The sequence below is a fragment of the Panicum virgatum genome, chromosome 6K (genome assembly GCF_016808335.1).
Source record: "Panicum virgatum strain AP13 chromosome 6K, P.virgatum_v5, whole genome shotgun sequence".
Lineage (NCBI taxonomy): Eukaryota > Viridiplantae > Streptophyta > Magnoliopsida > Poales > Poaceae > Panicum > Panicum virgatum.
Window position 1 is genome coordinate 37,055,091 of NC_053141.1, and position 26,930 is coordinate 37,082,020.

At 45.2% G+C, this 26,930-nt stretch overlaps 4 protein-coding genes across 8 annotated transcripts; 3 read left to right on the forward strand and 1 right to left on the reverse strand.

Annotated features, from left to right (window-relative positions):
- Positions 1–2,368: 2,368 nt before the first annotated feature.
- On the forward strand, positions 2,369–5,576 carry LOC120712450 (MKI67 FHA domain-interacting nucleolar phosphoprotein-like). The gene is made up of 9 exons (XM_039998233.1): positions 2,369–2,514; positions 2,627–2,750; positions 2,861–2,990; positions 3,094–3,149; positions 3,238–3,285; positions 3,372–3,469; positions 4,176–4,245; positions 4,321–4,431; positions 5,331–5,576. The coding sequence occupies exons 2-9, from the start codon at positions 2,661–2,663 to the stop codon at positions 5,379–5,381; spliced, it is 654 nt and encodes a 217-aa protein (XP_039854167.1). The 5' UTR covers positions 2,369–2,514; positions 2,627–2,660; the 3' UTR covers positions 5,382–5,576.
- A 1,384-nt stretch (positions 5,577–6,960) lies between these two features.
- On the reverse strand, positions 6,961–9,231 carry LOC120712451 (pentatricopeptide repeat-containing protein At3g47530-like). The gene is given in 2 exon segments (XM_039998234.1): positions 6,961–8,295; positions 8,297–9,231. Coding segments are annotated over 2 exon segments (1,788 nt in total). The 5' UTR covers positions 9,206–9,231; the 3' UTR covers positions 6,961–7,416.
- Positions 9,232–19,657: 10,426 nt separating this feature from the next.
- On the forward strand, positions 19,658–24,159 carry LOC120712452 (probable apyrase 6). Of its 5 annotated transcripts, XR_005690890.1 has the most exons (10): positions 19,658–20,345; positions 20,593–20,705; positions 20,797–20,904; positions 21,083–21,137; positions 21,694–21,888; positions 21,968–22,046; positions 22,974–23,071; positions 23,243–23,439; positions 23,508–23,594; positions 23,687–24,159. XR_005690890.1 is itself a non-coding variant. In XM_039998237.1 (9 exons), exons 1-9 carry the CDS (start codon positions 19,778–19,780, stop codon positions 23,853–23,855), a joined length of 1,590 nt encoding a protein of 529 aa, XP_039854171.1. In that variant the 5' UTR covers positions 19,658–19,777; the 3' UTR covers positions 23,856–24,159. The 5 variants fall into 5 exon arrangements, 3 of the variants coding, with proteins under 3 accessions (XP_039854171.1, XP_039854170.1, XP_039854172.1); XR_005690889.1 differs by having other exon boundaries at positions 23,508–24,159; XM_039998237.1 differs by lacking the exon at positions 21,968–22,046.
- Positions 24,160–25,413: 1,254 nt separating this feature from the next.
- Positions 25,414–26,403, forward strand: LOC120712453 (zinc finger A20 and AN1 domain-containing stress-associated protein 12-like). The gene has a single exon (XM_039998239.1). It carries the CDS (start codon positions 25,549–25,551, stop codon positions 26,206–26,208), a length of 660 nt encoding a protein of 219 aa, XP_039854173.1. The 5' UTR covers positions 25,414–25,548; the 3' UTR covers positions 26,209–26,403.
- The last annotated feature ends 527 nt before the right edge of the window (positions 26,404–26,930 follow it).

A 26,930-nucleotide genomic window follows, 5' to 3' on the forward strand; every position in this document is an offset into this window, starting at 1 on the left:
CTGATAATACACTGGAGATGCGATGCAGCTTGCGTGCAGAAAGGCGCCACTATTTGCTTGGCTACGAAAGCATCTCCCTGGCTAAGGGCACCTAACTGAGACTCCATCAGAGATTTTGGTCAAAAGAGCATGTGCATTTCGTCAGCTAACTCTGATCAACAGCAGATGGATACATGCCTGAAGAATCGAGGATCCATGATTGATGGCAGCCGAATCGGGAGGCATCAAACAGGAACTTCTTCGCGAGGATATTCCACTGTGCTCCGGATATGCCTGTCAGGGAGGAGAGGAAACAACAGATACGTGTCACGGGGTCACATCAGCGCAAAGCCTTCAAATCATTGGCCATACGCTGAGGTCGCTGTGTGCTTGCTTCCCTGTTCAGACCTTGGAGCCAATGGTGTTCAGTTCAGACGTCCAAGGAGAAAGAGAACTAAACAACATATCGGCTTCGCGGCGCGAAGCAGCAGGGGATCACCGGACGTGATCCGTGTTTCCTAGTATGAACCCATCATTCCTAATATGAAGTTAAGGAGATTATGGAAAATAAAATATGGTAACCGAATTGACCTCCTGTAATTTGATTCCGAAGCCTTCGGCTACAGGCCATCTGCCATCACGTCAACAATCATCAAACTTTCAAAGATGTGGATGTTGGCGCTGGGGTCAGCTGCAGTCCAGAAAATTAAAAGAACTCATCATTTTAGCCAGTAAACGACATCGCATTCCACGGAAGATAGGAAGATGAGCAGAGGTTGGATCGGGAGAAAGAAAGAATGCTATGCTATGCCAATTCAGAATCGGTTCCAGAAAAAAAAAGGTGCAAGCAATGATTTCGGACATGCATGCACCATGCTCCCTGTGTGAATTCATAGTATAAAGATAAAAGATCAAATCGTCTCCAGGGTCTGCTGATAGAGTAAACCAGGTTCTATTTCATTGCAAGCGAGCATTTTCATGTTGGAACTTCAAATCCCAAGAAATTGCAGTGCCAATGCAGCATGAGCAGCAGGCAGATTTGATTTGCGAAAACAAAAAGTGACAACAAAACAAATAATAAGAGAAAAATGCACATAAAATAAGGCAGTGTTTAGTTTGCGAAAAGTTTGGATTTTAGTATTGTAGCACATTTCGTTATTATTTAACAATTAATATCCAATCATGAACTAATTAAACTTAAAAGATTCATCTCATCCTAATCAGCTATACTGTGTAATTAGTTATTTATTTTAACTGCATTTAATGCTCCATGCATGTGTCCAAAAATTCGATGTGACAGATACTGTAGAAAACTTGTTGGGAACTAAACGGGGCCTAAATCTCTGCATGGAAAAAATATCTATCGTCTATTGAGGAAGCAAAAATAATAGAGGTGATGCATGTCCCCCCTTAAAATATAGAAAAAAGTCTAAATTACTACCCTCGGCTATCCGCTTTGTCCAAATAACCCCCTAAACTATTTTTGTGTTTACTAAACCCCCACCTTTTGCTAAACCGGGTTACTATTCACCTTTAGGTGCTAATCCAATCTGGTTTTGATGATTAGAAGGGTGGTTTGCTGACTGGGCGCGATACATGGCATTCCAACGTGGCAAAGAGAGCTAAAAGGTTCACAAAACCCCCTCCGACCGGCCCAGCCCAACAAGTGCTCCCTCTCTCTAGCTCTCTAACTCTCCAACTCTCGACGCGATCGACGCCGCCAGCGTCGCACGTCATCCCGCCTCGCATCGCCGCCGCGCGTCATCCCGCCACTCATCGCCGTCGTTGCTCGGCCATTCGCCATCCCGAACCGAGCCGCGGGTCCGCTTCACCTCCACTCCGTCATTGCTCGGTCCTCCCCAACCGGCACCGTCGCCCCACCGTTGGTCGGCCATCGTCATCCGGCGCTGCTGCGTGTCCGGGAGGATACTGCGCTCCCGATGCGGCTCGCTCGTCATCGGCTGCACAGGTCGTCATCGATGCGCTGCTGATGGGAATGCTGATGCGGCTTGCAGGAGGAATGGCATCAGGTTCAGGTTCAGACCAGTATAAATGACCCTTCTAATTAGTCAACATCTGTATCTTTGATCCTCTTGGATATTGCAGTTGTTGGCAAGATCCAAATACTAGTGATATGCCGCATCTGCAGTCCTAGAACTGGAGAATACCCTTGAAGGAGCAATTGGGCATTGCAAAGCATGACTTACATAATTACATTGACATGAGCATAAATCAATATTGGAGGAAAAGAAGTAGTACACGGGGCTTTTTTTTCTTTCCAAAAATGGGCATTTTCTAATCGTGTTCTGAAGTCCATTCGTAGGCCCAGTAAATAGAAATAGAAAAGAAGTAAACAGGCCATCTGGGCCAAGGCCCAAAACCTCCGCGAAGCTCCATCAAAACCGGCAAACCCTAACCGGCTAACCCCTCTTTCTCCCCTCCGCGCGACGGCTCCCACCGCTTCGCCTCGCCTCGCCTCGCCTCCCGACGCCGACGCCTTCTGCCTCCGCCGCGCCCGTCGAACGCCGTATCCAGGTACGGAACGCACACCGATGCCCCCCCTCTCTATTCAACCCTCGTCGAGGTTCCCTTTGTGTTCCTCTGATTCTTTATTTCTCGCTCCTTCCGGAACGGCGGCGCCCTGCAGGAACAGTAGGCAGAGAGGAGGAGGGTCGGGCGAGATGGGGATGCGGGATAAGAAGCGGAACCAGAAGCGGGTCCTCGCGCGGCGCACCGCGGCCCCGCGCTCCGGCGAGGGCAAGGACTTCCTGGTGCGTGCCTACGATCTGCCTGATTTTGGTGCGTCCGGCGCCCCCATTGGAGTCGAGGGCCCGGCTAAACCTCGTCTTGCTTTGTTGTGTTGTGTTGCGGTTTGGTGCAGCCGTTGGAAGACGGGTCCGGGAAGAGGACCCGGAAGCAGCTGCAGCAGCAGCCCGAGGAGCCGGAGAACACCGCCACGGTTGTCTACATCGGGCACATCCCCCACGGCTTCTACGAGGACCAGATGAAAGGTGGGTTTCCGTGTGACGACGATGAGGCATGGGTTGAAATTTAGGGACAATATAAAATGCAGTGGATAAAGACCATTGCGTTATTGTTCTTTTGTTGTTGCAGGGTTCTTTAAGCAGTTTGGGGATATTAAGCGTCTTAGGATTGCTCGGAACCGCAAGGTATCCTGTAATTATTATACTGCACATATCATGCTTTTTTTGTGCATTCTATGTAACTCTCTCACTTGTGGTTTGGTGATATTTTCAGACAGGAAAGTCCAAGCATTACGGATTCATTGAGTTTGAGAGCCCTGTTGTAAGTGCTTTCTTTAAGGTACCACTGCAGTGATATATGTTGCTTGCCTGTTGCTTACAGTTTTGGGATGTGCTTTGGTGTATCAGGTGGCGAAGGTTGTAGCCGATGAGATGAATAACTATCTCTTGTTTGAGCACACTTTGCGAGTTTCACTTGTCCCACCAGAGAAAGTTCATCCAAAACTGTAAGCCTCTCCAAACATGCTGCGTATTGGATTTAAGTATTCTTGGTTATGCTTTCACATATTTTAGATGAAAAAGAAAGTACCGTTGATATTTCAAGAAGTTTGGACTAAAATAAGCACATAAGTGTCTGGTGTAAAAAATTAATGGCTATGAACAGAAATGCACTGATGTGCCATACTGCCATTGGTATAGAAAGTGACTTGTACCTTTTCAATAAGCACATGTATTTGCTGAAATAAGAGTAGAACACATGTAACTTATAATCAATTGAGACGATAAGGATCTCTAATAGAGGTTTACTTAATTTACAATGTTGTTATAGACTTATAGTCGTATAGATTTGTCTTGCTTTGCTTGTATGCCTTTACAGTTAGCATGATCAGCTAAGGTGCTGGAGTTTCTAAGGATTTGCTGATGCCTTTGTGTTTGGTGGGATTAATGTATTGGGGCCCAGGGAGCTGCACCTTAAATATATACCAAAAACTTGGGCAAATATAATCTGACTTGGAAACAATGTTCTTGCATCCTTGTTCTTTTATATGATTGGCATGGAATTTAGCATTTTAGCAGTGAACTGTATTTGTGATCTATGCTTTAGCGATTTAGCTCAGTAGCTTTATAGTGGCTGTTTCTTGCATCATGATTGTACTAGCAATGACGTCTTGCCCTGTGCAATTTCCACGCCTTAATGTCAACTTTATTCAGATGGAAAGGAGTGCGACGGGGATTTATACCAATTGATCGGGTAACAATCGAACGGAAGAGGCACAACAAGGTAATCTGTTACTAACTACAATTGCAAATAAAAAAAAGGATGTTGTACTGTAGACTAAATAGCTGTCATTACCAGGACAAATCAGTAGCAGAACACAAAAAGATGGTTGAAGGAATTGTAAAACGAGATGAAAAGAGACGCAAAAGAATCCAGGCTGCTGGAATTGATTACGAGTGTCCAGCCCTTGTAAGTATTAATCTACTGGTGGTCAATTATTTAGTATTCTGAATTGTTTGTACGAACCTGCATGTTCCTGAAGGATAATTCTGTTTGTAAAAAATTCTGATAACTATAGCGCTATGTGTTTACTGTTTTCTTGTTTCTCCCTAGAGTATAGTAACTGAAGTCACTAAAATCTTGTTAATTTTTTCTAAAAAAAAAGATGTTTCATTTTGTTAAGAGAAGGCTTTGACCGACAATACTATTACTTTATATAGTCATAAGCTGACAATTCTATTACTTCATAAGCAAGTATTTTTATTATGAATCTAATTACATAATTTTGGTGTCAAAAAATTATGTATTAGTATAGTTATTGTTTGATCAAAGGCTTGTCACAAATTTGTTTCAATACTGGGTCCTTGGTTAATGGCTTTTGAGGTAGCAGAGGTGTGGTATGGAGAACAGGTTCTGGATTATGGTATTTAGTATTTACTCACTTATTTGAGAAAAGGTGATGCATTGTATGTAGCCATGAATCTCTATGACTAGTCAAATGCCTGAACGTCGCTATGATGCAGGAAACAAATAATTACATGATGCAACTAATGCAAATGTAGACAATTGCTGTTGTGTGCTTGGGCTAGGTTTATGTTCAGTTGCAGAGGTAGGTAAATAAATTGAAGCATAGGGGTCGAATGGTAAAGATTGGAGGCACACAATCACCAACTCAATGTTTTCAGTGGAGATATTGTAATACAGTGGCACTCATCTGTTGGCTGTTGCTGTGACGCTACTGCAATTTTTCTTGCAATTCTTGCTTCATTATTTCTGCCAAAACTATGTACCATCTTTTCTCCTGTATCTTGTAGGTTGTGCTAGTTTACCCTAGGTGCTAATCAGCTACCATGTTATTGATTTTACAGATAGGGATCAGTCAGCCTACAGCCAAGAAGATCAAGTTTGATGAGAACTAGTATTTACATGAGTCGAGAGGGATCCTCTGTAAGATGTTAGTTAAGATGGCTGGCTTGTTTTTTGCGTTAAGGGGATGGCTGCTGGGAACAATTTCCCCTGTTAAGTTACCTACCAGTATTCAGTGGCTGTATGATTGACCCAGATGATAAAGTATGAAATTGACACTTCTGTTGATCTATCATCCTGATCTTTCAAAACGTGTCATGTTCTAATTCTTGTCAAAGAAAAAGTTAGTACATCAAATTTTTATTCAAATTCAAAACAAGCGATGATGTGTCAAATTATGATCGATTCAACCGATGGGAACGGTGTACCATTGATTGGAACGGTGGTTAACTGAACATGTTATTGTTAGCTCAGGAATGCTTTGGCAGGAAGAAAATGGCAAAGTTCAGCTGCTGCAATTCTCCAGCCCTCAGCAGTTAGCATGGGAACAAGGAACAAGACCTGTGCTGTAGTAACAGCTACCGCGCCAGGATGGTCACGTAAGTAGTTAGTAGTGCTTGTTTTCACGAAGATCTGTACACAATGTATTCCTTTGTGTAAGTCTGTAAGATACTAACTTCTTTCACAAAGTTATAATCCACTCAAACAAAAATATGTGTTTTAGAGCTGTGTGAGCAGACAACATATTCCATTAAATCAGTCAAATGGAGCTCCCAAAATAGTAATATAACTGATAGGTTCTTCTTCACCATTATTCTAAAATGATTAATGAAACACAACATAATATGTGCACATTCTACTACCTATCTAGTTGAACGAACCAATGTAAACTTTGCTTCTGATGAGGTACTTTTGCCTCGCTAGCCTTTTCCTTGACATGGAACTTTTTATTTCTGTCATTATTATACGTACAGAAAAAAAGGATGGGACTGAATTAATAATGCAGTCTTAGAACTGGAGAATATCCATGGACCATGGATGAGAATTTTTGAAGGAGCAATTGGGCATTGCAAAGCATGACTTACATAATTACATTGACATGAGCATATTCTAGTTGTGTTCTGAAGTCCATTCGACCCTTTCGTCTGCCTTAGCAGTTAGCACCCTTATCTAGGCCCAGTAAATAGAAAAGAAGTAAACAGGCCACCTTTCTAGTATTGGTCCAAGGCCCAAAACCACCCAAGGTTTCCATAAAATCTTATTTTTAGTTGTATCGGTTGTACATAGATGGTAATTACCATAAATGTTGTACCCAGTCTGGGCGTTGTCTTTTTTTTTTTAAATATAATCAGCAACTCACCTGCCTGGAAACATACATAGATGGGAATTACCATTTTTTGTTCCTGTTGCATATTACTTCATTGGTCCATCATCAGTTGACATGAGAATCTCTCCTTGTGTTCTATATATAATGTAGGCTGCCAAATTGGTGTACAGCCATGTTTATCGAATTTCTCAACTTGTACATTTGATTATCTGTTGCACATTTACAAAATGGTAAGCTATCACACACACCGCACATACTTCCCAAGTTTGAACCCACTTGAGCTTGACACTCGAGCCTTGACAGACTAACAAAAACATCACATGATTCGTCATCACATCAGCTCCATTTTTGCTTCCACAGAAGGATGTACTAAGGCATGATAACATATCATTATTATGTTATGAGCTGAGTTTGTGGTTTTATTACAAGTATAAATGACCCTTCTAATCAGTCAATATCTGTGTCTTGGTCCTCTAGGATATTGCAGTTGTTGGCAAGATCTGAATACTGATATAGTGATATGGCTGCATCTGCAGTCCTATTCTGAATGCCTGGTATGTTGATATGTTTTCTTGGGCCTTATTCTTAGGTGTTGAAAGTAGAACTTTAACTACTGATGACAGCAGACAGGCCATAACCCCATAACCTACTTGTCACTTGTGTGAAAACATTCTTATCATCATATTAGAGCCCATTAAGTGCTTATGACTTCAGGGTTGCCAATTGCAGCATTCAGTGTTGCACTGGTATCCAATGTATGTGTGTGGTAAACTTCACATCCCTGCGATGCACTGCAAATGCAACATACAAGCAAGAATGGATTACCAATAATCATTGCACGAACACTTTCCTCCCTCAAAATGATGGAATCGTGTTCTGTCCCTGACAATAACTAATCGTTTATAAATACCAGAAAACAACTTTGTGAAATTGTGGCAATCTACACAGACACGAAGATTCTTCGCAAGCCGTATTGGTCTGTGCTGCGGCGCCACAAGGAGAGCAAAAGCAATTGCCAACTTTTCACTGTGAAAGGTGAGGGCACTTTCCTTCCCTTCTGAATCCAAATCATGCAGCTCCGATGACACATTTGGAACATAACCAGCAATCCTTAAATGCCTGTTTATCTCATTAAGCTTATCATAAATCTCCACCTTTCTTGGGTGTGCATCATCATCAGCAATAAACTCATGAACCTCGCCGTTATACTCCACAGTTGTGCAGCCAGGTGTAGTTTGTATTCCTTTTTCCTGCATCAACTTCCTGACTTCTGCTACCTTGTTCCAATCCCCAACTGCTGCATATGTGTTCAACAATAGAACATAGTCCCCAGCTTGCTGCGCTTTCAGTTCAATCAGATGACCCATCACACGCTCCCCAAGATCAACATGGCCATGGATTCGACAGGCTCCAAGAAGAGTTCGCCAAATTGTGGCATCTGGTGTAACCCTCATCTCCTTTGTCACAAGCTCATAAGCTTCATCAAGCAAGCCAGCACGGCCCATCAGATCAACAATGCACCCATAGTGGCAAACATTTGGCTTCAATCGGTACTCACAGCGCATCATATCAAAAAACCTGAAACCTTCATCAACCAGCCCACTATGGCTACATGCAGAAAGAACCCCGGTAAAAGTCTGTTCATCAGGAGCAACATCTGACCTAATCATCTCCTCGAACGCTGAGATAGCATCCCCCCCTGAATCCATTCGCTGCCAAACCGGAGATCATCGCAGTCCACGAGGCCACACTCTTCTGAGGAATCTCGCAGAACACCCGGTACGCCTTCTCCACACACCCGCACCTCGAGTACATCGGGATCAAGGAATTGCGCACCTTCAGCTCGCCCCCGTAACCACGCTCCTGCGCGTACGCCCACACCCGCTCCCCGAAGTCGAGTGCGCCCAGGTTCGTGCACGCCTGGAGGAGCAGGATGCAGGTGACGTCATCCGGCTCCGCCTCGGTCTCCCTCCCCCTCATCTCCTCAAACAGCTTCAGAGCGTCCTTCGTCCGCCGGTTCCTCGCGCAGCTGGCGATCAGAACATTCCACGCGACCGCATCCCGTACCGGCATTTCTTCGAACAGCTTGCGCGCCCCGTCCCCGTCACCGCCGTTCGCATAGCACCCCATGAGCGAGGTGGCCAGGAGGGCGTCGCGGAGGTGTCCCTCGGCGACGGCGTTGGCGTGGAGCTGGCGCGCGTGGGCCGGGCCGCAGCGGGGCGCGAGGAGGATGGCGAGCGTGAAGGCGTTCCCGCGGCGGCCGAGCGCGCGCATGCGGCGGAGGAAGCGGAGCGCGTCGGCGGGGTCGGAGAGGGCGCGGAGGATGGAGTTGCACTGGAAGGTGGAGGGGAGGGAGGCCGAGGAGGCGAGGTGGTGGTCGAGGACCGCAAGCGCGCGGCGGGACGGGAGGGAGGCGGCCGCGAGGGAGAGGAAGGCGGGGGCGATGGGGGAGAGCGCGAGGAGGCCCGTGCGGAGGAGGTGCGCGTGCAGCTGGAGGAAGCGCCGCGCGGGGAGAGGCGAGGCGGAGGCGAGGAGCGCGGCGACGACGGGGGAGGACGCCGGCGTGGGGCGGGGACGGGGAACACGCGCGAGACGCGATGGCGATGCCATGGCCCGCGGCTCTGCTTTGAATCTGCGCGCGGTGGTTTAGGTGGCGTGATAGTGTGATGCTGATACCGGTGCTCTATATAACCCCGATACTTCAACATGACCCGTATCACGTATCCGATACGTATCCACGTATCCGTATCTGATACTTCGATACCACTTTTGTGTCTTTAACTTTTGCAGAAATTTGATGTATACACATATCCGTATCCGTGCTGCCCGGTGCTCCCCGCCAGATCGTGACCTACGCGATCTGAACCATTGACGCAACGCAAGGTCGAAACAAACTCACTGACAACGGCCATGAAGTTTTCCTTCCATTTCAGTCGCAATCTGAACCATCTGACAAGTTCTTGAAGGTGAGTAAATTGAATAGTGATGGCTTTCTCTTCATGTATGTAGTAACAATTTTCTTATTTTTGAGAAATAAAAGAAGGCTTAACTCACGGTAAAATACACCAATCTATGAAGGTACCATAGTTGTTTCCTTTGATTGTTATAAGCTGGTAAATTGTAAGTCGTTTGACTTTTTCGACACCAAATTTGACCACTCGTCTTATTTAAAAATTTATATAAAATATCACTTTTTTTTGCTTTACAAATGCAATGAAAGTTCTTAAGAATGACTTAATTTTGAGTAAGTTTACACAGTTTTTTTGAATAAAACGAGTGGTTAAACTTTATGCCAAAAAAAGTCAAACGACCAACAATTTGAAACTGAGGGAGCATTTGACTACATTTACCTGATATGTGAATTCATAGTATCTCCTTAAATCTCTAGAGATTAATGCAACTACCAACTAGAAATATATGTTCTCATTCTCTATACGCTCGTTTCTCCATTTCAATGAACTCCTGAAGCTAACAAATCCAATCATTTATTTTCTTATATGCCAATTTTAGTGAAAAATGTTATCACAATGACACTTCTCTCTCATCCTCGGTGACTGTGTGATTAGCAAAATCAATTATGTCTTTTGGATATTTTGTGGCTGCAGTCTGTGTGATCTGCTACTTCCTCCTCCTTTAGTAGTATCATAGACTCTTCTTGCTTATTTGATCAGTAGCCACCCACTAAATTGTTTGGTAGTAGCAATGAATGTTGATCAGAACATATAATATATTATCCAAACAGAACTTTAGAGGCTATTGCTTAAAAAAAGAGCTTCTGAGGCTGTGGGAGCTATGGCGTGAACAATAACAACACTGTCAGCAATACCAACATTATTAGGATAGGATGTTGCTATATGTTTATCTAAATAGGCTATTTGCATGAGAGTTCTCCATAATCTTTTAATGAATTTTGCCTACTTTTATTCTTGTTTTGTTATTTCTTTGCATTCTTTTGTACCGAGACTGCCTTACTTCTGATAATTTGGCATATGTTATTTACATAATTTGATCTTCATTAGCTAGAAGTTTTGTGATGCGTTGCCTGAATATATCCTGTTTCTTACAAGTCTTGGCACTCATGTGTCTAATATACCCACTAGCCAAAGGCCCCACGTGTCATGCAATAAATGGAAAACATACATGACTAACACTCACCTCGTCTTGGGCTTGGCTAACTGCTCTCTCATTTGTCTGTTGCTGCACTCTTGTTTGGACACCACCGCTGCTCAGGAGCTTCTATGACTTTGAAGCGCTTAGGGTTAGCTGCGGTTGGGTGAAGCAGTGGCCGAGTTCGACTGAGAGGATGAAGCCGCATGAAAGGTGCTAAAAAGCTCAAGGTACGTCATTCCTTATGGTTGGTTACACAGATTTGAATTAGAGCGTAGGATGCTCAGGCTCTCCAGCATATGGTCCGATAGCTACATTGGGTCTACCCTATTCCCCCTTGTTTGTATGGAGTCGATCCGCTTCGCTCTGTGCTCCAATTTAAGGAGCGGATCCAGTTTGCAAGAGGGTCGACGCGAACCCTTGGAGATCTACTTACATGTAAGACTTGTGGTATAAATCGATTACTTTAATTTTGTTTTATTTCTTTTGTTTCTATCCGAACAGCTCTTAGAATGGTCTGAGTCTAAACTGAGTAGCACAACAATAGAATTCTGCAACATCTTGCAGAACAACAGTCCAGGTATATTAGTTATAATTTGGAATGGAGGAAATACAAGAAAAAATTAGAAAAGGCTAGTCATTCCAACTATACTCTTATCCTACACTCTTATGATAGTCTGATAGTTAAAATTATGATTAATGATGGCCAAATTACACTCCTACAGACTAATAGTTAGGCTAATAATTAAGGCTAAATTTGTACTGCACTCGGATATTACTGTTGTCGTTGCTACTCGGATTTTGCGCCGTCTGTTAGAAGCCAAAATGTAGTCTTTCTTTGTGACACTCATTGAGGCTAACAATCTTTCTTATATCTATTCAGGCCTCGAGGTTTCACTAGTTCATAGAATTGGATATCAAAAAGCCTCTCTTCTCCACCAGTAGTCTATGAGATGGATTGAAATCCACTACCAGATAGTTATAAAGACAAAAACACTCTTACTATGTTGGCTTGTGCTTCATCCTATGGAGTACACATTTATTATTACCCCAGAGGGACTAAGACATGAATTTCTGTGGTTACAACTTACTCCCTCTACCCCTCCTATCCTACACTGGTTTGTGTTTATCACTTGGTGTAGTTTGTATTTGTAATTTGTATTTAAATGTTATGTAGGTGATGAATAACAGACCTACTAGAGAAAGGAGACTGCATCTGTTGTCATAAATCTGGATGTACTCTTACCACTACATCAAATCCCACTCCCGAAAAACACGGGAATGTCATAGTGTTCTCATATGACAGAAAAAATTTATGTTTTGATGCTACAAACTTTTACGAGGTATATATTTTATCATCTAAGTTCATTGTTTGTTCTTAGCTAATGCTTCATATTATTTTAATTCTCACAAGGTATTATTATTCATTTCTGTAGGTGAATGCTGTTAGCACTATTCCTTAATCTGGTCCATCACAATCTCACTCACGTGCACACACTTGAGCTGGGAGGTGAAAGAAAGAAGAAAATAGGAAAGGAGAAAACAGAGAGGGTTGCTAAACTTATTGTGCTGCTCTAAAAGTGAACTGAAGTTCTTAGACTCTATCCCTTCCATTACATATATATGCTACAAGAGAGAAGACTCCGGAAAAGTATGGGCAAGGTATGGTCTAGCTACTAGCTTCTACACCCTTCTAGTATTCACTAAAGTTATTACCGCTGCCAGGTTGCAAGTTGGCATTGCTACTGCCCTCTTCTACACCTTTCTAGACCCTTCTATCAGACTAAAATAAAAATACAAGAGCTAACTAATTATTCTAACAAGTATTCCCCTAATGCACAAGCTCTTGCTTGATCTCCTCCATCCCAATTGAAGCCATCAGCTCCTGAAACCGAAGTTGCCCAAGAGCCTTGGTGAGAATATCCGCAAGCTGCCTATTGGTCTCAACATACCCGAGGATGATCCATCTTGCATCGACACACTCATGGATGAAGTGAAAATGAGTGTCAATGTGCTTAGTGTGATCGTGAAGGGTGGGATTATTTGCCAATGCAATGGCAGACTTGTCCACCTTGAGTACTGATGCTCGGAGTTCTTCCTTGGTGACCTCCTATAGCAACCGATGCAGCCATATCCCTTGACAGCTCATTGTTGCCTGTTGCAATGTATTCCGCCTCACATGTAGATAAGACGACAACCTTCTGCTTCTGTGACTGCCAAGTGATCCGGTAAGCTCCAAGCTTGAAGAGCACACCAGTGGTGCTTCTCTACCTATCAATGTCTCCCGCCAAGTCACTGTAACTGAACACGATCAGCTCTAGTGTTGCTCCTCCTCCCTGAGGATACACCGGCCAATAGCTACTAGTGCTGGCAGGGCCGGCCCTGACTTTTTGCATTGGTGGCCCGGTGTGGAACAAAAAATGGAGGCTCCCATTCACCATTAAAAATACAAGAAGTCAAATTGGCAATCAGGCATGGCAAGCGGGCGATGAATCAGTGATCTGCAGACTACGGCAATGTCTCGCGAGGAAGTCAAGGAGGCAGAGGAGTTGTCGATTGGTCTTCCTCTCTATCAGGCATACTCTCCAAGTAAAACTGCAACTGAGCTTTTTTTGGCACTTGCAACTTTTATTATCCTAAAGCAACCTGTTGCTTTATTCATCCAACTGGGCAGAGATGTCACGTCCAACAATACGGGTTACAAAGTCTGGGAGAGGATCATGCCAAATACTTGGATTCCAAAACGAGCTAGCTTCTGAGCACAAGTGTTACTTGTGACTTAACAGGTCTCTTAGCATAGTAATTTTTGCAAGGCCCCAATTTTTGGAGACTCAGTGCGGTCGCACCGTCCGTATTGCCCCAGGGTCGGACCTGAGTGCTGGCAATATACCGAAGAAGGTGCTTGATGGCAACAAAATGGTCCTTCCTTGGATTCTCCAAGAAGCGACTCAGGTAGCCCACAGCAAGGCAATGTTAGGTCGAGTATGCACTAGATAGCGCAGCCCCCGCCGACAATGCTCTGGTAGCAGTGACACCCCAGGTGTTTAATTAGCTAAACCAGGGTCATTAGCATCAAATCATGCATCCTTAACCAAGAAACGTTGAAATAGATGTGTATGTATGTGTGTCTATGTGTATATGTGCATAGGTCAGAAACCTTAAATAATTTTTAACCCAATGCAAGTATGCATATGAAATTGAATAGGCATCTCACTAACGTCAGGACAAACCAAAGTTTAGTTGAAGTCAAAAGGCGAAAATGAATTTTTGCACATGAAATGACGAGTCTTTCAAACCACAGTTTTCAAACATTTAAACTGTCCTTCAAACTTTAAACAAATATGCTTTAAAAATAATTTCTAAAATATAGCTCAAATGAACTTTTGCCTAAAACCAAAATTGTAGGGTTTTAAATGATGAACGACTTTCGTGTTCAAAGTTTTTCAAGTTGCTATACAATCATTGAAGAAAATTTTGAATTCAAACTTGAATAGGGCAATAATGTACATTCCTCAAGAATTTAAATTTAACTCTTTAACTAGGCTTCAAATGAGTTTGTGCCTGAAATGAAAGTTGTAGGATTTTGAATTTTGAACAACTTTCGTATTCAAACTTTTTCGAGCTTCCATTGAAAATTTTGAGAAAAATCAAAGTCAACTCTCTCTCTCTCTCTCTCCCTCCTTTCTCCCTCCTCTACTCTGCTTCCCTGCTTCCCGAGAGCAGAGCCGATCACGCCGCGGCCAGCACGCCCAGCACGCAAGCCTGCTCGCTGCCTCTGCCATGATAGCATCGCCTTGCTATGCCCCTGCCTGCACCACTGCTGAGCCTCTGCTCCTCCGCACGCCACCACCCGACGAGCGCTCGGCGACAACGCCGTGGCGACGCCGCTGGCCATCAATGCCGCTCCCAGCGCCGCGCCCCTCCCCTTCTCCTGCCCGAGCCGCTGCCCGGGGCCGGCCTTCAATGCTGCAGCACCTTCCCTCCCCCTTTTGCTGCACAACAAAGCCCCCTCTCGCCTCTCCTCTCCACTGTAGCGCCCAAAGAAACAAGGACCGAGCTTTCCCCTGCGCCGTGCGCCCCAACTCACCGTCGAGCCCCCTCCGCTCGGCCTCCACCCCTGCCCACCTCGGAGCGGCTTCACCACCACCCACTCCACCTCCCAAGGCCGCCAAACCGCCCACTCCTTGCCCCCACCGAGCCAGAACGGCGGCGCCACCGCCGGTGCCCCGCCATGGCCGCCGCCCGAGCTCCACCGCCGAGCTCCCTTCTCCAGCCCTCCTCCGCCCAAGCCAACCCCCGAAACGGCATCCCCACCTCCCCCTGAAGCTCCACGGCGAGGTCCCCGCCGCCCAGACCTGCCGGAACGCCGTCGCCGTCGCCATTCGCCGCCGCCGGAGCCGCTGCTCCGTGGAGCCGCCTCTCCGGCCCTCTCCCTTCCAAATAGAGCACCCCAGCACGACTCCCACCTCCTACCGAAGCCGACAAACCGGCCGCCCCTCCAAACCCAGCCTACGAGCCACCGCCGGCGACACAGAGCCACCACCGCTGCCCCTTTCCATGGCGTCGCCGCCACAGGCCGCCCCGGACCCAATCCGAGGCACCAACAGGTAGCACTCGGTCCCCTCTCCCTTTTCCCCCACATCTCCCTCGCCGCCGGCGAGCAAGCATGCCAGAAACCCGGCCGCCGCCGGTCCTCTGCTCTGCAAGTCCGGCCAGGGACCTCCCTGCAAAGAAAACAAAACTTCCAGGGTTTAAACTGCAAACTAGACATGAACATTAAGCTGCGAACTTTGAAATTCAATAACAATTCGTAGAAAAATCTGAAAAATGTAAACTCAAGTGTTTTGGAATCCATGAAACTAGATATACAACTTTTGTTACATCCACTTTTGCTTTTGACCAATAGTTTATCTCCGGATTACATATTAGTTTAATCCACATTTGTATGTATCTCAAGTTCTACCCATGATATTTAGCTTATTTTTAGAAAGTATACTGAAACCTAGATGAGTAGCTTACTGTAAAAATTTGAGGACTTTTTGACAAATCTAGCTATAGGTTTCATTAGATCTTGTTTTATGCCTATGTTAAATAGATTTAAATACACAGGGTGCTATACTAGTTTAATTGATCTAAAATTTTTGAAACAGTCTTAAAATAGTTTCTATATGCTATATAAAAATTTTGGGAATTTTTAGTAATGTTTAACTAGTCCTTTTGATTTATTCATGAATAAACTTTGTAGATCGAAAGCCCTAGTTTCCTTCATTAGAAAAATCTCATATTTTTACTAGAGTTTGGTTTTCAGTACATGAACATTCCTGTAAAATTTTAGCCACTGAAACTAAGTAGTTTACTATGTAGATTTTTAGTTAGATAAATGCCTAGGAAAGGAATCTAAATTCCTATTCTTTCTGTATAGCTCCATAAATTATGAAAACTTTACCACAAGCTAATATTAAGGAATCTAACCTACTGGTAAAATTTCATTACCAGAACTTGCATTCTCTACCCTAGAGATTTATTTTTGTACACTAGTAGTAATAGATTCATGAGTTTTTCTGATTTATTTGTTACATCAAATGACCTGAAAATTTTACTGCACACTAGTGACCCAGTAAATCATCTCTCATAAAAATATCAGCACCATTCTATGCTTTTAGCTTTAGTTATAGTTTTCCCTTGTTTTCCATGTGTTAATATGATGAAAAAACATTTTTTCTACATTTTTCTAAAAGAAAAACAGCAAACCCAGCTCCTTTGTGAGTTAAGTATAAATAAAATACTACTCGATGAATGTTTGCCCAATAAAGTATTTATGAAAGTGTTTCATTCTCCAATTCGGGTTTTGTTGGACTACAACTTTATCGTGAAAAATGAATAAATGAATAATATCACCAAAGTAACTCATATGTATGCATTTCATATAGATTCGACTACTCTCGCTGACGGAACGTACGAGCTGGTGCCGGAGTCCGAGAGTGAGCAGCGTGAAGCTCAAGTGAATCTAACTGAAGCCACTGAGGACCCGAACCAAGTTTCAGAAGAGCCCAAGGCTAGCTACGCTCAGGAAGGCAAGCCCCGGAACATGTCCTATCTATTTGAAATTTATGCAACTGCTTATATTCCTATCTACTTGTGCATTTAAGTTTGTAGAAATTGTTTGGAACCCTAGTTGCATAATCTTAAGTACCTATGTTTGAATACTAGCATGTATAGGTCGCTAGTTGGCTATGCTAATGGTTCGGTAGAAGTCGAGTGATTTCCTGTCACTCGCGAGAATTATAGAAGTTGGATGTTTACTACACACTGCAATATAAGGTTTACGTGCGGGGTTGTTGTACTTGTGATACCCCATCTGTTTAGTGAAAATGAATAAGGCCGCGGTGTGTGGTAGTGGTGGTTAAGCGTTTGAACGTACTAACCACATGCTGAGAAATATGGTAATCGGTAAGCTTAAGTACCTGATCAGCCCGGGGAGTGGACTTTTCCCTCACCCTCTTTGAACATTGTTTCTCATGCGGCCACATGCGGGTGCAAGCGTGGTCACGACCCGGCGTCGACCGTGGCGTGGGGCTCTTGTTGCTGAAGGGGGCGCCCCTGATCCATAAGCCGGAAAGAAAGGGGAAAAGTCGCGTGGGTGACTGGGTCCCCATGCGTGTGTGTTAGGTCTGCCTTGCAAGGTTAACAAATTCGATTCGAATCGTCCGCCTCTCACGGATATTGGGACTGCTTAACCCTTTTGCCACATAGAGTAACAAGTGGAACGTATGATGATGAATCTGGTTGGATGATGAAAGATAATTTTTTTTCTACCATGTATGCTATCGGATAGATGCTAATGTAGAATGGTTAAGTGAACTAGAACTTGAAAGCTAAAATATGAAAATAAGGACTTACTCTTTATTGCCTTGCTGAGTATTAGTATACTCAGCCTTGCTTGTGGCTCAACTTTGTTTTCAGTTGATACGTTTGAAGATCAGATAGCTAGCTTGACTTGGCCATGTACTTACCTCCTGGTTGGTCGGTGGAGTGGGATACGACTCCGGCCAACGATGGCAATGCCGAGTGATGTCATGTACGAGCTTCATCATGACATCTTGTATCGTCATTTAGAACTCGCTTTATTTTCCGCTGCAGTTGAACTTTGAACTACTTTAATTTTGAATTTCAAGTACCTTTCTAAGTTTTCAAACTTGGTTTGTAATAACTAAGTTAAGACTCTGTATTGTAATATAATTGTGAAATGTTGTACTCTCTGGACTCGCCTTCGTGTGAGTTGCATGTAAGCTTTAGGTTTCGATTACAACATAAGTGGATTCTTCGGGATTTTACCCGACAGCACTGCCGGATTACTCCGTTTGAAGTGCGTGATAGCCGGCATTACCTTTAGGGTGATGGTTAGCGCACTTGAGCTGGATTAATTCGGGAGGTTCTGCCACATTAGCATGTCACATCCACCTTGGGCGTGCTTCTCTCCTTGCTGAGCTTCAACCTCTCCTTCAAGGCTGTCTGGCAGCCCTTGCAGTCACTTATGCTGCCGCACTCCAGCAACTTCTTTGCCTATGAGCTCTTGCCTCTGCGCTGCAGCAATTTCTTTGCATAGGAGCTCTGGCGCCGCGTGATGGCACGCCTCCCTTGATCCACCTCTATGCTGAGGTAGTTGGTGAGCAAGCCGAGACCGCTCATGCGGAACAACTTCTTCATCGTAGCCTTGAAGTCATTGATGTCCCGTTGAGTTGCTCCAGCCACGATCAAGTCATTAGCATACACCCTCACGATTAGCAAGCCATGCTCTGACCGCCAGGTGTAAAATGCATGCTCAGTGGTGCACTTGGTGAAGCCGAGCATCTTGAGACTGGAGTCAAGCTTGATGTTCTACACCCTCGGTGCCTGCCGCAAGCCATACATGGCGGAGCACCTTGTATTCCTGCTCGGTGACGATGAACCACGATGGCTGTTGTATGTAGACCTCTTCTGCAAGCTTGCCATTTAGAAATGTAGACTTCACTTCCAGGTGATGTCGTTGTAGCCCCTTGTCGCTGCCAATGCCAACAGAAGCCGCACAGACTCCATCCGTGCGACCGGTGCAAACACCTTATCAAAATCAACTCCTCGCTTGACGAATCCTTTAGCGAAGGTGCCCTACCACAACACCATGCCCGTCACGCGTCACCTTGTACACCCACTTCAATCCAATTAGGCGGCAACTGACTAGATGGTCGACGAGCTCACAGGTGCAGTTCTCTTTAATTGCCACCATGGCGTGCAAGGGTTGGAGGCGGCCATAGGAGTAGGAGAAACATAGAGAAGAAACAATGGAGATAGTGCTCGTGATCTAGAAGAGAGGATAAGGTAATTGATGGGGAAGGGGTAATTTGGGAAGTTCCAGTCAAAGAAAGTGTAGGAAATAGAAAATGAATTGGAAAAAGATAAAAATACATTGTAGCGGGATGCACTCGTTTCATAATGGCAAAAGAGCGAAGCTCACGGAAGGAGTGAAAAACTGGCGAAGTCCACTTTTAACAATGGCTAAGGCCGTGTTTAGATGTTTAGGTGTAAAAATTTTAAAACGGAATCTTGTTATTTCGGTACTAAACAAAATCTATTTGCAAATTTTTTTGCACGGATAGATTGTAAATCGTGAGATGAATTTAATGGGTCTAATTAATTCATAATTAGCGGACAGTTAATCCATGATTAATCCAAAATCTATGTCCAAACATGTAATGTAATATTTTTGAGTGTAAATTTTATGGATAAATTTCTGGACCGCCGTAGTCACGGGAAGGACGGGTGAAGGACTTCCCTCGCCACGGGATCCAACCGGAGAAGACGCCGTAACGCGACAAGCTCTCTCGTGCTGCCACCTGTCCGCAGTTACCATCTCTAACGGTCAATTAGTCCATCCACTGCCCGCCCCGCCACACCAGGATCCCCACGCTTACCCCCCCGCACCGGATCCCCTCCACCACCTCGCCGCGGCGCGCCGGCGCCCCCCACCTCCCCGCCGCCGCGCCGCGCCCCCCGAGCGTCCCGAACGAGCCGCCGGGGCCGATCTGCACCCCCCGTCAGATGCGCCGCCCCAATACCCGCGGCGAGCACAAGGAACAAACCCTAGCTCCCGCCCCCTCCCCCGCCGCCCGGATCAGGATGGGCGCCACGCGGCGGCAGCCCGGCTCCCGCCGCCGCGTCGCCACCGCCCTCGCGCTCCTCGCCGCGTCCGCGCTCGCCCTGCTGCTCCTCCTCGCGTCCCGCTCGGCGCCCCCGAGGTACGGCGTCATCATCGACGCCGGCAGCACGGGGAGCCGCGTCCACGTCATCGCCTACCGCGCCGGCCCCGGCCGGGGCGCGCCCCCGCAGCTGGACTGGGCGCGCACGGCCTCGCTGAAGGCCAACCCGGGGCTGTCGTCCTTCGCGGCGGATCCCCGCGGCGCGGGGCTGTCGCTGGCCCCGCTGGTGGAATTTGCTCGGCGCCGCGTGCCGCGGGAGAGGTGGGCGGACACCGAGGTGCGGCTCATGGCCACGGCGGGGCTCCGGCTTCTCGACGCCGCGGTGGCAGAGTCCGTTCTGGAGTCATGCAGGGATGTGCTTCGCCAATCGGGCTTCCTGTTCCAGGACAAATGGGCCACCGTGATCTCAGGCATGTTATACACAGTAAATTGCTCAGATTTTTATGTAATTTTGGTTCCATGTTATGGAAATGTGTTGAATTGGAGCTCTTTCATGCGATTGATCGGTATATAGCAGGACGTACATCCGTTGAATTTGGGATCTTGCATTTCAGTACATTGGACGTAGTTGTGTTGAATTGGTGCAGTGCACGTTCTGTTGAATTGAATTCTGTATTCACTAAGGTGATCATGCAAGTACATGAAAATGCTGTGCAGGGGCTGAGGAAGGTATATATGCATGGGTTGCAGCAAATTATGCATTGGGGACTCTAGGCGGCGATCCACACGACACCACTGGGATAATTGAGCTTGGTGGGGCATCTGTTCAGGTTCCGTGTATTGCTTTCATACTATTGAATGGATCCTCCTAAACTGAAATTATTGTGAGGTCTTACTGGTTTCCTGTTTGTGATTAAATAGGTCACTTTTGTAACGGGTGAACCTTTGCCTCCAGAGTTCTCTCATGTACTTAAGTTTGGCGATGTCTCATATAATCTGTACAGCCACAGCTTTTTGCAACTTGGCCTGGTGAGTTGTGTGCAAAAATGTCTGTCCATTATCTGTTATGATCCTTTTGTTAAATTGCATATCGCAAGAGAAGCATAGAACAACCTGCACCTTACACACGGCACACTTTATGCTCTTTTAAGTGTACCTTTGCTATTATTTTGTATGTTCTGAATGTTTTCTCTGATTCTATCTGCAGAATGTAGCATATGAGTCACTCCATGACTTGCTCAGCTCACCTGGCCTTAAATCAAGTAAGTCGATTGGTTCAATTCATGTTTACTGTCCAATGTGAAATAACAGTAGCACACATGCATTATGTGTATGCTGTTTGAACTTCATTCAGTTACAATCCTTTTTTTCTATGGTAACCAGGGGGGAGAGAATCCCCACCTGAATTTTCATTGATAGGGGTGCCAGACCACAGATTACAAGAGCAACACAAACACTAATGCAACATAATCACTAAAATACACTCACAAACAGAGAAATACTCAAGAACTACACTCACAACAGAAATATACTTTATATTTGAGAACTTTTAGTATGACTAATTGATCATGTTTGTTGTTTCTCTTTTCTTTGTTCCTTCTTGTGTTTCATCTACAGTATACCTCAACTTGGTTGGCATGGCCTTTCAAAAAAAAAACTTAGTTGGGATAAAAGGCCCTACTGCTGTTGTATTCTTCATGTGTCCATGTGCTATGGCCTGCCCTACTATATATGCATATGTTGTGTAAAGCTATTCCATATGTAACTCCACTACTCCAGCATAAGTCTTCGGTCATCATGTCTGATTTAATTATGCAGTGGCCGCACATATAATTACTCAAACGAAGTACAAAGATCCTTGCACTCCAAGGGGATTTACAAGTATGGTGGGAACAGCTAAACTTCCTGTTAGTGTTCTTGAGCCAAAGGTTGAGTACAGACCTTTTGCTCATGCTGTGGGGAACTTCTCTGAGTGTAGATCTGCAGCGCTAACACTATTGCAGAAAGGAAAAGGTAGCCATCTGCTCTTATACCTCTTGCAGTATTGAATTTCCGTGATCCCCTTTTCTTTATATTTGTTTGCTGAATTCAGCGGGAAACAGTGATGTAAAGGTGTTGCCTAGGTGTACCCAGCTCGCCTCGTCGCCTATAAAACACTGTCGGGGAACAATGTGAGCAGACTCTACTTTTAGAGACAACTGATTACTATAGATAAAAGGAATCCTGCATTACTCATGATAATTAGCCTATGTTCAGCTGGGGGTTAAAAATAACTTTGCTAGCTAGCCTTAACCCGGACAGATTAGATTAACTTACCCATCATGTTTTTGTGGCAGTAAACTAGTTAGGCCAAAATTTCGTTTGGCTAGATTTGGCAGGCTAGCAGTAGAGCGAAGGAAACTCTGGAGTCTGGATGGTTAATCTCGGTGGATTTTAGCCTTTTTTCCAAACGATTCGGTTCCATTAATATAAGGGACAAAAATGATTTTAACCCGGTTAGTTGAACTCCTGTAACCCACAAAGTCTTTGACAAATCATCCACTTGGATACTCCATAACTGTTAACTAAATTACCAAACACATGGTGTTTGAAGGATTAAACTGTAAAACTTCTATACTGTCTGTCTTGAACTTGAATTTTTGTCCACACATTAGATTATTGTTTATGAGATGAAAGGAATATGGCTTCAGTGACCCACATGGCTTCATTTACTAACCCTTTTTGGAATACACCAATCATAGTGGAATTATTGATAACCTCTGATTTAAGGATAACTTACTGTGTATGGCTAAGTCATGAGTAGCTATCAATTAAACTCATTTTGTAATGTTAGTAAACTCAACTTGCAGAAGTTTCAATTTGTCTCTAAACAGTTGAATCTATATAGAAGTTTTTTGACAACCCCTCCTTGGAAAGGCAGGTACTAAAATTATAACTGGGGAGGTACCAAAATTTGGTACATGAGGAACCAATTTTCAGTTACTCCCAAGTTATAGTGGCGCCTCTCCAATGATGATCTCATGAATATAAGTGTTTGATGCACTCTCATTCTCAGTTTATTTCACAGCATAATAGAAGTGACTGAGTGCTTTTTGCAGAGGAATGTGCATATCACGAATGCCGCCTTGGAGCAGCATTTGTGCCAGAGCTGGAAGGGAAATTTTTAGCAACAGAAAATTTTTACCATACTTCAAAGGTGTGATCCTTTCTCTTTTGTTGGAGCCTTCTTCAAAACTTATATTTCAAACTTAATGCAGGAAAAACAGCAAGATTAACACTTCTGTCACGATTTTCCATTTTCTTTCATGTTCAATATTTTCAGCCATCAATGGTACAAAATTTGTTCTGATCTTTGATTGCTTAACAGTTCTTTGGTCTGCATTCAAAGTCCTTCCTTTCTGATCTGATGGTGGCTGGGGAGAAATTTTGCCATGGGGATTGGTCGAAGATCAAGAAGAAATACAGCTCTTTCAATGAGGGAGAGCTGCTTCTGTTCTGTTTCTCATCAGCATATATTATCGCTTTACTACATGATACTCTTAAGATGCCGCTGGAGCATAAGAGGTGAAGCCTTTTTGTACAATTTTATTCTCTGTTTCAAACCTGGATATTTACATTAGTTATGTCTTCAGGATTGATGTTGTAAATCAAATCCATGGTGTGCCTGTTGACTGGGCATTGGGTGCTTTCATTGTGCAAACGACGTTGAACCGGACAGAGTACTCAGACTCATCAGTTTCATATCTAAACAGCTATGACTCTTCTGGCTTGGCACCAATTTTCTTGATTACAACTGTGGTTGTGTTTACAGCATTCTCCATCCTGAGGTGGAGAAGGCCTCAGCTGAAGACGATCTACGACATGGAGAAAGGCCGGTACATCATAACCAGGGTCAGCCGATGAGCTTTGCGCGTCGGCGCTGGGAGTGGGTGAACTTACTGCAGAGGAGCACCAGTGACCGTGTATGTAGATTTTCATAAATTAATTTTTACCTGGTGGCCAACCCCGCATCTTGGTGCCGCCTTGCAGAATTAACCGGAGCTCAAGCTGCAGCCCTTGTGTATAGGACAATATGGGTTGCGGTGGCATTCATGTCTCTGTGCCGTGTACCATGTTGTTACCCAATTGTTGTTGATGTAATTACAATTTTGTGCATAGGTGGGCAGTCATGATACATAGCGCCCCAGCAAAACGGTTTTCTATCTTGTGATGTAATGTAATCCTGAAATACCTAATGATCAATAGAATTTCTCTGCTGCGGATGGCAGATCAGTTGTATCTCCATTTCCTGTCACAAAACAATGCATGTGTCTAGTCCAGTTATGAGTTTCAGGTTCCATTCATTACAAAGTATGACCGTGTATATTCTTTTGGCTTACACACTAACATATGCATCCAATTGCAGATCCTACTCCTTGAGTTACAAGTTACGTCGACACCTTAGGCCCCCTCCGGAGCTGGACCAACAACAAATCATCAGACTTTATTGTTTGGCTGGGGTAATTAACGGACGCAGCCCAATGTGATCACCCCACGCGAAATTCTCTACCGACATGTACCTGCTGATGGCTAATCATTTGTCATGTTGACAAGTTTAGGTTGGTTCTAATAATGCCTGTTAGTTCAATGCGAGAGTCCTTATAATTCACTTACCTAGTCCTGTTTGGACTGCCGCCTTACAGGAATATAAAGCTGTGTTTAAGCAGAATCGTTGTTCACAATCGATGAATGCTGGAGGTAGACATTGTTCTTGCCTTCTTGGTCTCGAAAAGAAAAGAAAAAGACTCAAATTACTCCCTACAACTAAACAAAGCTTGGATAATCCCCCCAAACTATTACAGTATTTGTTTCAAATTACTCGCGCAACTATGTCAATTGATCCTATTTATTCCCGTAATAAGATTTATCTTTGTTGTTTCTCCGCACACAAGTGGAAGATTCAGTCATTATTTGAAAAAGACGACCTGGCATATAATAGTAAATTATTCCTTAGGATAAATAATTGTAAAAAAAGTAATGATGATTATTGTATTATCATTTTTTAAACACAACTTATGAAGTCCACTATCACCTTACAAAATTTCAGTTTTAAACTCCACTTACATATGGAGAAAGAAAAAGACAAAACGTGGTATCGGATAAAATGGATCAATTAAAGTAGTTGCAGGAATAAGTTGAACTAAAAGAATAGTTTAAGAACTATCCGGATTTCAACTATATATATACTTAAGAAGAGTAGTTTGAACTTTTACCATGAAAAAAACTTTGGCCAAGCTTTAGCTAACTCTAGAAATTATGTTACAAAACTTACTACTTCGTTATCCAGCCGTGGCCGCTAACAAAAGCTGCCGAGATCGCGCCGGGCTTCCGTGCGTACGTGGATCCAGGTGCGCGACTCGGAACTTCCAGTCCACCTCCACCCCTGCCCCGGATCCGACTCCACCGCGCGCAGGCTCGGAGTTCGCCTCGCGCTTGGCCTCGGCCTCGGCCTCCCCCGCCACAATAAAAGGAGACGCGTGGCGCCTCGCTCTCTCCAACTCATCGTCCTCTCGTCCACGCAACGCAACGCCTCGTGCTCGATCGCCCCGGTTCCCTTCCCCCGCGATCCCGATCGACCCCTCTAGATAGAGCAGCACGCGGCAGCGATCATCGGCGGCGGCGACGACGACACCCATGGCGGCCGAGAGGCAGCAGGTCTCCGGCGGCGGCGGCGCGGCGCCGATGTGCGCCAACGGCTGCGGCTTCTTCGGGAGCGCCGCGACCAAGAACATGTGCTCCAAGTGCTACAAGGAACACGTGACGCAGACCGCCGCCGCCGTCGCCGCCGCTCCGCCTGCCGCCGAGTCCGTGCCGGCGGTGGAGGAGAGCGGCGGCTCATCGGCGGGGGCGAAGGAGGAGCACGGGGCAGGGGCCTCCGGCGCCGAGGACTCCGCGCCGGCGCCCGTCATGTGCGCGAACGGGTGCAGCTTCTTCGGCTCCGCGGCGACCAAGAACCTGTGCTCCAGCTGCTACAGGGACCTCCTCCTCAAGGCCGCCGTGGCCGAGAAGATCGAGGCCGCGCCCGAGCAGCCGGCGCCTGAGGCCTCCGCCGCCGCCGCGGCCTCCTCTAGCGCGGCCGCGCCGCCGGTGCCGAAGCCGGCGCGGAGCAGGTGCGCGTCGTGCAACAAGAAGGTCGGGCTGCTGGGGTTCGTCTGCCGCTGCGGCGGCACCTTCTGCTCGCTGCACCGCTACAGCGACGAGCACCCCTGCGACTTCGACTTCAAGACGGCCGGCCGCGAGCAGATCGCCAAGAAGAACCCGCTCGTCGTGGCGCCCAAGATCAACAAGATCTGATGCAGACGGAGACGACGAAGAGTAGTCCGAGTCTCGGATGGAGATGAGTAGCTAGTACAAGGCTGGGTAGCTAGTCATGATAGGTTTTGCATTGTTTTCTTAGCTCCCATGTTCTAGAAGTTGAAACCATTCTTTGTAGGCAATCAAGTTTAGTTCTCGATTATTTCTTCCAATAAACATCGTCAATGTAAATAAAGTTCCTGGTTGTGCAAGTTCAGAATTGCAATGCATATACTATAATATAATGTTTGAAACTATTGATACATACTGACAACTTTAATTTGGCTTAGGGTGGTTTTGAATTTTCTTGCCCTCTCAGATGGTAGGAATTCTGATTTTTCCATGAAGTGATGATGGATTAGTTAATGTCATAATAACTTAGCATTAGTGGTTGCTACTGCTGCTTGGCTGGCAGGTTGCAGCTGCAGCCAGTTGATCTACCGAGCACGCTGGAAAAATTAACACTTGAATAGTTGCGGGTTGTGGTCAGATAGGAACAGTTCCACCCTCAACTATTTAGGTGCTGGTTTTTCTTTTCTGATGATACATAGCGCCCCAGCAAAACGGTTTTCTGTCTTGTGATGTAATGTAAATCCTGAGATACCTACGATCAATGGCAGACCAGTTGTAACTCCATTTCCTCCCACGAAACGATGCATGCTTAATTTCTAGTCCAATTATGAGTTTCAGGTTCCATTCATTACAAAGTATGACCATGTATA

Bases quoted from the DNA above. Each gene is read 5' to 3' on its own strand.
- LOC120712450 (XM_039998233.1), top strand. From the start codon at position 2,661: ATGGGGATGCGGGATAAGAAGCGGAACCAGAAGCGGGTCCTCGCGCGG. The intron at 2,751-2,860 runs GTGCGTGCCTAC...GGTTTGGTGCAG, and splicing joins GCGAGGGCAAGGACTTCCTG to CCGTTGGAAGACGGGTCCGG. The intron at 3,150-3,237 runs GTATCCTGTAAT...TGATATTTTCAG, and splicing joins GGATTGCTCGGAACCGCAAG to ACAGGAAAGTCCAAGCATTA.
- LOC120712452 (XM_039998236.1), top strand. From the start codon at position 19,778: ATGCGCCGCCCCAATACCCGCGGCGAGCACAAGGAACAAACCCTAGCT. The intron at 21,138-21,693 runs GTAAGTCGATTG...TTAATTATGCAG, and splicing joins CTCACCTGGCCTTAAATCAA to TGGCCGCACATATAATTACT. The intron at 23,440-23,507 runs GTGAAGCCTTTT...TTATGTCTTCAG, and splicing joins ATGCCGCTGGAGCATAAGAG to GATTGATGTTGTAAATCAAA.
- LOC120712453 (XM_039998239.1), top strand. From the start codon at position 25,549: ATGGCGGCCGAGAGGCAGCAGGTCTCCGGCGGCGGCGGCGCGGCGCCG.